This window comes from Thamnophis elegans, chromosome 2, assembly GCF_009769535.1.
Source record: "Thamnophis elegans isolate rThaEle1 chromosome 2, rThaEle1.pri, whole genome shotgun sequence".
Taxonomy (NCBI): Eukaryota; Metazoa; Chordata; class Lepidosauria; order Squamata; family Colubridae; genus Thamnophis; species Thamnophis elegans.
In genome coordinates, this window is record NC_045542.1 from 102,763,907 (window position 1) to 102,776,064 (window position 12,158).

The window sequence follows — 12,158 nt, forward strand, 5'->3', positions numbered from 1 at the left end:
GAAGTGGAGAAAGGAATGAATTGTCACTATTAATTAACGAAGCAGGGAGATTATACCTTTAAATGTTGTTTTTCTCCAGCTTAGACTGTGTGGGATTTTAATGCAAGGGCTCAGCCGAAGAGACCAATTTTCATTTCTATTGTTAGGTGGGCTAATGTGTTGCGGGCTGGGAACTGCATAAATACACACTGAGTAATAGAAGAGCTGTCTCCAAGATTCAAAATACTAAGAAGAAAAATATGGCTTTCTCTTCTATCTGAATAAAGAAAACCTAATTCATACATATTCTACATTCACTGCTGAAACTTTGGCAGGTAGATTCTCACCTAAGATGGCTTACCACTGTAGCCTCCTGTAATAAAAGAAAGGTCAAGCTATATTGAAGTGTCTCTCCTTCCAACAATCCACATCTATTTAACCCACGTAGATGTACTCTGCTATCTATGACACTGTGTAACAGCTTTCAAGAGTAGCTGCAAAAATGAGTCAGTTCACTTACAGTAGTACTAAATATGAACTGATTAAATTACTCAAGCACCTGTAATTCAGAGTGGTACTTATAAGGCACAATCTGCATACACCACTGTTCTGAAATAAAACCAAATTTCAACGAATTGGATATGGTAAAAGCAGGACATCAAAGAAGAACAGCTTCCTGTTGGTTATGTGATGTCATTTAGCTACTTGGCAATTATTTACAATAGTAGCAGAACCCCCTGGTTGTGTGATCACCATTTGCGAACATCCCAGCTAGTTCCCAGCAAGCAAAGTCAATGGCTCCCAATAAGCAAAGTCAAAGTGAATTAAGCCAGATTTGCTTAATGACCAAGGCCAAAAAAACAAAGGTAAGACAGGGTGTAGTCCAGGGCTGTCAAACTCCCAGCCCATGGGCCGGATGTTGCTGGCCACCCCCACCCTCATTTTAGCAAAGGGGGTGAAAGTCCCAATGCATCCTGTGAGGCGCCGTGACAATGTGAGTTTGACACCCCTGGTGTAATCATATGATGACTCAGCTAATGATTGTATCATTTAGCAATGGAAGTTCTGATGCCAACTGCACATGTAAGTCAAGTATTCTCTATAAAGCCACCCAATCAATGTGCATGGTGGGTGGGTGTGCATGCAGACTTAAAAGCAACAAATAGCAATAAAAGCAGTTGCCCCCATGGCAAGATGGGAACAAACAATTTTTACTATTAATAAAAACATTAAATCATAAAAATTATTGTGCTAGAGACAAATTTAAACAATGAGAAACAATCCCAAAGGCCAATCAAGATGAGTCTAATACCACCACCATCTCTAGCTAATGTCTAGAGTTAGTGGTGGTATTAGAGGACTTTGGAATATTAAGGCAAACAGAATTGTGGCTCCCTATAGCATAGGAAAGGCAAAATATCAAAGAAGACATGCCACACCAGCTGCTACCATATGACACTGCTTAAATGATAGGACCTGGATTATGCCCATCATGTCTGATCTTATAAAATGACCAGAATTAATTGTAGAAAGACAGTCCCATAAATAACAACATCTTATACCATGAAAGGTTTTATAGATAACAACCAGCATCTGATTTGCACCTGGAAGCCTACTGGTCATTAGCATAGCTAGCAAAGCAACAGTGTTACATGAGTGTGCCTTGGTGTTCCCATATCTACTTACACTACTGCATTTGGATCAGTTACAGCTTCCAAGTGCTCTTCAAGGACAGCCTCATGTAAAGCACATAACACAGGGATGTCAAGCTTGCAACAACACATTGTTGTCACATGACATATCACAACTTCCCCCCTTTCCTAAAATGGGGATGGACGTGGTCAGCACATGATGCATCCGGACTGCGGGCCACGAGTTTGACACCCCTGACATAATAGATGTTCTGAGAATTATTCTTGCTCGAGTCTTCGTTCTACATAATTTTAAATCATGCACAAACCTTCTCTTATTTTGCATCTTGATCATTTAAATATCATCACTTGACCACAAAATCTGGCTTGATTCTTAACAGCTGCAAACTTGGCCCAATTTCAACCACTTGGGTTTGAGGAATTAGAAACAGGGTGAGAACCACTTAACATTCAAGAAATTTTCAGTCTGCCTAAGAGATACTCCCACCCAATCAAAAGCAGAAGTATTGGTGGTTTATATTAGTGCTGCTCTCTCCATTCTTTTCAGTCTGATAAGCTAAATTACTATTTCCAACACAATTGTATTACGTTAAGGCACAGCACAATTAAATAAGCAGGCCAGCATCAAAGTCAGTGCAAATATATAATGAAAAAAAAAACCAGTTTCTTTCCCACATAATTCCCCAAATATAGGCTCACACATTTCTGCATTTTAAAACAGAGCAAGTGTACTTTTAGACAACACATTTACCTCTTGGTGAAGTGTGAAATTGCCTCTCAAAGTACTCCAGTTACAGCATCCATTTTGATGGGATAACAATCCCTGTTCTTTAATGTGGATATTTTGCCATAAAATCAGTTCTGGGGTGGTAATGTACAGAATTTCTGGACTAAACAGTATTTCCTAAATATTCCACACCTGTGCTCTAGCAGACAGAAACTAGCCGCACACTATACATTTTAAAAGCTTTAAAAATTCATGAAGATTTGGCAGAATAATCACAGGTGTTACTAATTAATTATACAAAATCCAGAAACTATTTTCCAAGACAGCTCTTCTGTTTTGAAATATTCTTTCCAGCCTTCAACAATAACATTTTGTTACTGAAAAGGGATGTGTGTGTGCAATATATTCTCCCCTTCAATAAGCACAGAAGTTGAAAGAAAAAAGGATCCAAATTTAAAAAAAAAACATTTTCATGGTGGTGGTGGTGGTGTTGCATTACCCTTTTAAAATCAGGTTAACCATTATAGCAGTGAAAATGGAAAGATGAGAAAGAGCTGGAGTGAACAGGGACTTCAACCATCTTTATCTAATAAATCAGATAGGTGTCCTCCTACAAGGACAATCCTGGCTTTGGTGAGTCATGTCTTGGTTAACTGACAGACAACTGTAGTACATATTTGGTTAGGCAGTCCATTAAAGCAGTACAAAATCAGCTGCTGTCTCAAAATGCTGCAGCAGAAATGGTAAGGGATGTCTCTTTAAGGTTCTGTATTACCCCTGAAACAATGTCAATGCTTGTGGTTTCCTTCTGACTCCACTCTCAGCATTTAGATCATTAATGCAGTATTTTGTGAGTCCTATCATTAGTCCCATCATATACTTGACATCAACAATTCAATTTGTTTTTTCTGTGTCAGGGTTCTTTTTATAGTACAAATTGCCAACTGGAGTTGAAATTAGCCTCCTTTTTACAGATCATAAAGGTTCTACATTTATTTTCTCTGGCCTTTTAATCTCTTTTAATGTTTTCAATATTTTACATTTTGTTATTTTGACTGTGTTTTTATTATCATGATCATGTCTGTACTATTTATTTAAGAAAGTTAGATCTGTTGAAGGAGCAGGTGGTATATAAATGTACTAAACACACATAGCTTCTCTACTTTAAGACCAGAAGAGACAGACCAGGTGGAGTCTGAGGAACTCTGGTGCCCAGGTAAATTTGGCACAAAGGGGGGAGTCTTGATCAGAGTAGTAAACAATTCTTTCCCCCCTTTTTCACAATCCCTCTCCAAGTTCTACTTTGTAGGGGAGGTTTTTTCTGACACAGATGAGCAAAAAATGTCAGCAGTCACCAAAATCATGAAGGTCATCCCAGCTGCCCATCTAAAGCAAACAGGCACCTACAGTGGGGCAATAGTCACATAGGAACATTGTTGTTGTTAGTTGAGAAGTCGTGTCTGACCCATCGTGACCCCATGGACTACATTCCTCCAGGCCTTCCTGTCTTCTACCATCCTCTGGAGTCTATTCAAGCTCACGCCGACTGCTTCGGTTTTATTGGCTTATTATGGAACTGAGGAACTGCAGGGAAATGCCTGTGATTTATACTCTAGGCCCACCATGATTTTGTGTGGATAAGTCAAGTCTGAAACTGATGAAGAGTATAAGCAAGATATGATGCTTGTGACTGGAAACTGGAATGTCAACATTGGAAATTGTGTGGAAGAAATTGTAGTTTGGACTTTATGGCCTGGGAAACAGAAATGAAGCAGGAAAATAATTTGTCAGTTTATGCTAATACATTGATTTTTTTTTGGTCATTACTAACATAATCTTCAAATAACCAAAGCACTATCTATATGCACTGACATCAACAGATAAAAGTATGCAGACATCAATAGGCTTGATTAAATCCTTTGGAACATCCAGTTGATGTTGCCATACAGGAAAAGAAAACTCAATGCTGTAACGTTAGAATAATAGTAAGAACATAAGAAACATGAACATGGGAAACCTCAAGCAGTAAATATGAAATGAAGCAACTACATATTGACATCTTAGGCATCAGCAACTTCAGGTGGGCAGGGATTAGATTCTTTGAGTCAGAAGATCAAACTGTTTATTACTTAGCACATGAAAAAGAAGGAAAGGTGTTGCATTTAAGGGGACAAATTATTCAGTGACTGAATGATATCAATTGGTTTTTATGGACAATCAATTAGTTTTTATCGACAATCCTTTAGTTTTGATTAGATGGGATCAGAAATTATCTAGATCTTTTCCTAAATAATGATGTTGAAGAAGAGGAACTTGATGATTTTGTGTCGATAAGTCGAGTCTCAAACTGATGAAGAGTATAAGCAAGATATGATACTTATGACTGGAGACTGGAATGTCAACATTGGGAATTGTGTGGAAGAAATTGCAGTTTGGACTGTATGACCCAGTAAACAGAAAGGAAGTAGGAGAATAATTTGCCAGTTTATGCTAATACATTGACTTTTTTTGGGGGGGGGGGTCATTACTACACAATACTTTTACAAGAAGAGCATTCAACTCCCCATAATAAATTCTGTATATTACCAGGCTTGAAATTTTAGGCCTGGATAACCTTGAACTACGCCGTCTACATTCCAACCTGAGCTTAGTGCACAAGATAATTTGCCATAACGTCCTATCTGTTAATGACTACTTTTACTTCAACTGCAATAACACAAGGGCTATCAATAGATACAAACTAAATGTACTGTGCCCTGTGATGCTCTATGGAAGTGAATGTTGAACTTTGAAGAAGCAGGATAGAAAGTGGTGAAATGTAGTGAGGATTCCCAGGAGAGGGAGACTGCATCCCAGAGAAGGAAGAGACATAAAATTTTGAATAACTTGTATGTGAAGTTAAAATGGGTCCTCCCTAGTTCTCAAAGTATATGTTTAATGGTGTGAGTAGTCTGCTTTTGTGTAGCAAGATTTCTGTCTATAAGTGAGGAAAAGGAAGTGGCTTAGAAGAACCTCAACATGTCTTTCCTGGTTTTGGAGCCTGCAGAAAGAATATTCACACTTTTGAACATTGGTGATGGAGAATATTTGTAAAAATACAGCAGAGAGACATCCAGACACACAGAAAAAATAACTTCAACCCAAACAAAAGGCTCATTGAACAAATCAACCCAGAATCAAGGGGCAAATGATGAGATTCAAATCATATTGCATTGGATTCCTTTTGCAAAAACCTAGCTCTCTTACAGAATGTTTTAATGCAGAGAAAGGGAAGGAAATAGGAGAAAGACCACCAGCAAAGTGGATGGACTCACTTATAGTGGCAAAGGGTGTGACATTGGAAGACCTGAAGGACCAGATTAGTATCAGATCTTCATAGAGAAAATCTATGTGTTACTAAAATCAGCACTGACTTGATAGCACACAATCAATCAATTTCATACTGCCCAACTGCTATATTATTGTACAAAAGAAATTGCAAAATACAAATATCAACTTAAGGTAATTATCTTGATTCAGGTTTCCATAGGAAAATTACATACTTCAACTGTAGCATCAAAAGAATGTAGAACAATGCAGCATTTTAAAGACATGGAAAATACTCTGTGACCCAGAATAACTGGCAGAAATATTAAAATATTGGAGACAGGTTATATTGACATCAATACATACTTTATCTCAGAATATCAATTCCCTACCCAATTTCTTCTTGTGCAATTTATTTCCAATCCATGGAATACAATCCTTTAGTCAGAAGCCACTGTACACTGAACAAACTAGGTCAGTGATGGTTAACCTTTTCGTTGCCATGTGCCAAAAGCGTGCGTGCACATCCTTAATGCAATGCACAGGCAACCCCCTGTGCTCCCTCTGCCCCCTTCTGTGCCCCCGCGCATGTGTGCACATCTCCTGCATGTGCCCCACCCCTGTGCATGTGTGGCAAAGATCCGAAAACCAGCTGGCCTGTGGGAGATGCTTGCACCTGCACAAAATAGCTGAGCTGAGGTGATGGCTCTTATGCCTGAAGAGAGGGCACACCTGTGGCACATGTGCCGTTCACCATCATGGAACTAGGTCTTCATTCTGGATGAATATGTAAGGATTACACAATCACTGTAGATTCTTACAAGTTCAACTAAAACCACTTATACCCTATCAATATTGCTCAGTCAATATTTCTTTTGTTTTTTCAGGAATGCCAAGAGATAATAAGCATTAACGTTCTCATCAAACAGCTCACAGATATTTAATTTACTTTTGTTGATATTTTGCTCTGAAAAGCAAGATATGAATAAATAAAAGCTTCTGGTTCTAGGATTTCTTCAGTTTTGGATGTGGCTGTACTAGCCCGGATAGACCCGTGTGTGATCTGATGTTCTCCTGGACTTGTGTCTCCTGCTTGATGAAGTTGCAGTCAATGTTAGGAGAGCCTTTGCACAACTTCATGTCGTGTGCCAGTTGCACGCTTTCTAGATTGGGAGTCCCTGCACTCATTCAAGTCCTGGTCATCTCATGCTTGGACAATGCACTCTACATAGGGCTACCCTTGAAGGGTATCCAGAACTTGAGTTGGTGTAGAATGCAGCTGTGCAGGCAGTTCTTGGGGCCCTTAGGGTAGGCTATGTTATACTGCTGTTCCATGAGCTGCACTGGTTGCCAGTTTGCTCCCAGGTCCAATTCAAGGTGTTGGTTATCACCTTTAAAGCTCTTCATGGCATGGGCTCAATCTACCTGAAAAACTGGCTCAACCTAATGGATTAGCCCACTCCACCCATGCCAGGTGAAAGGACATGCTGTTGTGCCCAGCAAGGAATTTATGACTTTTATTGTTTTAATGTTTTAATATGCCTTATTCAATATCTGTAAGCTGTCTAGAATCATCTTTGGCAAGATGGGAGGGATACAAGTTTGATAAATGAATAAAATCTTAAATCAGCATGAATGTATTTCAGTCACTGCTGACTCAGTATAAAACTTCCTTTAGTAAATTAATCCTCCAATTCTTACAGGAATATCACAGAGAGGAAAGGTAAGGCTGTCTAGAATAAATACAATGAAATGCACTAGGGTCATGAGTATTATGCTCATCTCATTCATTTCCATTAACTCATCCTCATTATCCCAATTCATATGTACATGAAAAAGAAATCACAACTCACAACTTTTCTTTTATTGTGAATAAATGGAAAAGTCTCTCAATGACTCAATTACAGTATAAAGAAGAAAAAAATAAATTTGAGGTCTTCATATATACCCTGTTGTAAATACAAAAGGAACCAAAACAAAAGCGAATGTCAATTATAGTGGGCAATCTGCCGTGTAGTCAAACAGAAGAACTTCTAATATAGCGGAATCAAATATTAATAGAAAGAACCATAGGCTTACACTGTTACAGTACTGCATCCTTAAAGCAGTTCCATGCTGATGCCAGCTGACTTCTAAACTGCTTTAAGAAAATTCTGTCTGGTTTGAGGGATTTGGCAGCAATTTGCCAGATGTTCAGACTAGATTGCCAGCTAGCATGCCCCCAGCTGGGCAACTCCCCAGTTACTATACCTTTCCAACTTTCCTTATAGGGAAACCCAACTGCCAATCTGTTCTGCAGGCAAATCTTCCTGGATATATAGTTATACATTTTTACATCTATACTCATGCAACAAAATATATGCATACAAAGTTAAATTAGACTCCCACGGACAAAAGAACCTCTCAGCGGGAAATGATTATAGCATTTGCTTAATGTGCAAAACATTACATCTTTGAAATCCAGCATAACTGTTTTAATTTATTTTTTGGTCCCTAACATACTTGCAAGGAGGAGGAGGAGCAACTGCCATGACCACTATGCTACTAAAACGCCGCCGTGGTAAGAGTAGCTGCAGCCAAGATTAGGCTGCTACAGAGTGATGACCAGATGACCCAGATAAGAAGGTGTTCCTGTCTTTGCACACTGTTCAGACCACAGCACTTAAAGAAAGCTCAGCAGGCAAACCATAAAGCAACCCTGAACACTGAAAAACACTATTTTCAATGTGGAGCAGAAAATGGGAGGAGTGGGGGGGTTGGAAATGCCACATTTGTAGTGGGATGGAGATATGCAGAGTTCAAGACATGTGCCAAGCCTTGTGAGGCATGCCAAGGGCCACACTCCAAAAGTGGTGGGACTAGGATCCATTAGGAGAAGGACTAAGAGGTAAAACCCATGTTTCAAAATATACAAGTAAACTTTTATTTACCATAGGATATATGCTGCAGAACAAACACTGGAGGATTACTCTTTTATGGATTTCTGCTGGATGGGATGGAATTGGTTCTGGTATTGTACAATGTCATATCTATTATGCAAACTGCATACATATGAGTAAAAGTTTGGCTAGGATTAATACATGTGGATACAAAGAAAAATGTGAGTACAATTTATGAGACAAATCTACTATGGAGAACATCACCACATCTTTCTTTTCTTGGCCTGAGGATGGCCTACTAATGATCCCCAAATCTGCATTCCTCTACCAGTAGTTGAGTTGGTCCAGGGACATTCTAAGGCACTGCAACATACACTGAGGTAATATTTTCCTTAATATTCTGCCAGAAGGGACTATGTGCAATGTAGAACATATTAATATGCATTCAAGGAAAACAATACATGCCATATCAGCAATCTTCTTACTCCAAGTGGTTTCCCATGAATTCAGTCTCTTCATTCTGGTCCCTGATTTCTTTACCTACCCATACCCTTCTTTTGGCCTCAAGGGAATCTGTAACTTTGCAGTTCCTTTTCCTTTTTAAATGTATGGATCAACTGTTGGATCTAGAGGGTATAAAACTTTTGACAATGCCCATCCTATACATGACTTAACACATGTAGTTGAAATGTAATTTGAAAAAGTTGGGCATTTGCTGTGCTCTTTCCTGTGTAATTGGGAATTCCCTCCCCAGCAGTTGCTGCTCCTAAGAAAGCACAAGTTCCTTGCCTTCTCTCTTCATATTACATTCTTGGGATAGTTTACAATTCTCACACTAATCCTCACAGTGGACCCTTAAATTCCAGTTTTTCAGTAGGTGCATCTCAGCAAAAATCTGGATGACCACTAGCTGGAAGCCAGAAGACACAATGCTTTAACCTTTCTGTTCCCATCCAGCAGTCATTAAGTAAAAGAATCAATCCACAAATTCAAGGATATTAAAAACAAATTTAATTGGTCCTTGGTACAGTGAGAAATAAAAAAAAGAAAACATTAAAGTAAGCAGACTGTTTTGTACGCTGGGGCTTTTCATGTGGAATGACGTTGAGCAGAACTGAATCTTCAGCTAAGACAACCACCAATCAAAGCCCTCAGAATGTTGTGCACTAAAGATGTACAGTAGTAGGGTGTACATTCATTCTAGGTGGCTGGTGCAAATCTTACAGCCTTGGGGTTTGCAAGATTTGAAGCATTACACTTTACTCCTAATTCTGGGATGGGGCAGGATCAGATTGTAGCACATAATCTCTCCATCTCTCATAATTTAGCATCTGGCCTTGAACACAGATGATGTGTAAAGGTACCAGTAGTAGCCAAGACTTGCCCCCATGCGTGTATACTGAGAAACTGAGTCACACTCACTTTACAGAGCTTATTCTTCAAGGAAATTTATATATGATTGTCTCTTTAAATTACTTGGGAAAGAAGGTAGCATGTAGAAAGACTGACCTAGTTAAAAGAGAGGAGGGAGTGATGCGACCTGAACTACTGCTGAGCTTTGAAAACGCCAATTGCCAAGATGACTGAAGCTGATTGCAATTTTGCATAATTCTACTTTAATCTTTATGCACTTTATTGTATTGTTTTTTTTCTTATCTTTCTAAAGGATCTGACTGATTTTAATCTACATTCTGAAACTGTCATGCTCTGTTTTGCTACTCGTTCTATGGATTGAAAAGTTGATGTGCCTTTGAAATAAATATAGGTTTACCAAAATTGATATATATTATTATTGCTTTAATATGTATTATTACTGCTTTAATATGTATTATTACTGCTTTAATATATATCATTATTATTATTGCTAGTCTATTTTTTGGCATTATGAACTACTATGGCTCCAAGGTTTCTTGGAAATCACAAACAGGTCATAATAACAAACAATTTAATATCTGATAATGTTGGGGCAATTAAACTATGCAAAAATATGCACATATAAAAGCAATTTACTAACTGAGAATCCTCAATGTGATATCTAAGCAGAGAAGATAAAACAGAAACTGTACATATTGAACGTTGTCACAGGAAAAGTCAGGTCCATCTAATATTAGAGATTTAAGCATGCTGATCCACTCTGGCACTGTATACACAAGGAAGGAAATTATATAAAATGAAAAGTTGGGTTGAAAACCTACTTGAAAGCCCAGATTTAACTGCAGACAATTGCTATTATTCTCTGCTTCATTCCCCCATTATACACTCACATTTTGCAAAACTATCCTTCCAAAGGAGCCTTTCAGTTGAAGAGTTGAAAAGTAGGCTGGAGCCTGAGACAGTTTAGGCTGCTTATAGAAGAAAGGCTAACCAGAAACATTTCACACCATATTTAATTGTATATGTGAGAGATGCCAAGGAGAAAATATTTGGAAGAGCTGTGCAAGCACTTTGTTTAACATTATCCGTTTCTAAGAAATGTTCTGTGAAACCTTGTAATAAAGTATCAATCAATTCCTGGAGATACCAGAACATCATCATAGGTACCAATTTGATTGCTTGCCTCCTGCCTGTTTCATCAGATACACTGAAACTCAGGAACCATGTTACCTTTAAAGCTTGGACTTTCTTGGCCAGGAGACTCTCAATGTCCCCTGCCACTTTCTCCACGATTTTTTCAGGGATGTTGTCTCTTACTTCAAATAAATTCTTCTTCTCATCATAGATCTGTTGAAAGAGATGAACAAAGAAAGAAATTGGAGCACCCATGAATTCAAACCTTCTACAAAATACTTCTGGAAAAGAAACCCCTAAGAATAGAATACAGTAAATGTTCAGGGTAGGAAATACCATGAGCAATCTATAATAAAATTCTTAAACCAAACAACTGCCTATGGACAGCTTTTTCACTCATATATTTTCTTCTCATACGTTTAATAACATTCCTTGCAGGTCTTGTGAAAAAACCAACCTGCATCTCACAGATTTTATATCTAATTTTAATCACTAGGCAAGCTTAATTCATTGCAGGATGAAGGACTCTTCTCTGAAATTACCTTCAGTAGCAATTTAATCTATCAATGCAGGTATGAGAGATTGAAGCTTTCTAACCTCTCAGTCTAGGTCTCCTACTCTCTAGGACAGAGTGATTGGCCCACCAAGCCAGCTTCTGTGTCTAATGGAAGAAATCACAAGTACAACCTAGTTTTTTCCTCTCCTCTCCTCTCCTCTCCTTCAATACCATAACCCCTATACTACACTGACTCTAAATACAATATTTATATTTACCTATAGTTCAATATCTATACATATACAGTACATGCATGTATAGTAGTAAGATATCCATATGTTCAAATATCTTACTCTTGAGTATGTTGAATTTGATATTTTTATTTTTTTTACTGTTTTAATGTTTTTTAATTATTCACTACATCTTTTCAGAATTATAAGCTATCCAGTCATTGACTGAGATGGGTGGCCATAGATTTGAAGAAACAAACAAATAAATAAAATGTATAACTGCAGTATTATAAAAGAGAAGGCAGTAAAGATGGATTTACAACATCCAGACAAGCAGTTAAGGTCAAAGGTGCAGAGGATGTAAAAAGAAATAGATATAGA

At 38.1% G+C, this 12,158-nt stretch overlaps 1 protein-coding gene across 1 annotated transcript in view; it reads right to left on the reverse strand.

Moving 5' to 3' along the window:
- CACNA2D2 (calcium voltage-gated channel auxiliary subunit alpha2delta 2) overlaps positions 1 to 12,158 on the reverse strand; it is a 583,233-nt gene that overhangs the window by 450,826 nt on the left and 120,249 nt on the right. The window contains exon 2 of the mRNA XM_032210871.1: positions 11,148 to 11,264. Within this exon, the coding sequence (XP_032066762.1) occupies positions 11,148 to 11,264 (117 nt within the window). The remainder of the gene's footprint in view (positions 1 to 11,147; positions 11,265 to 12,158) is intronic.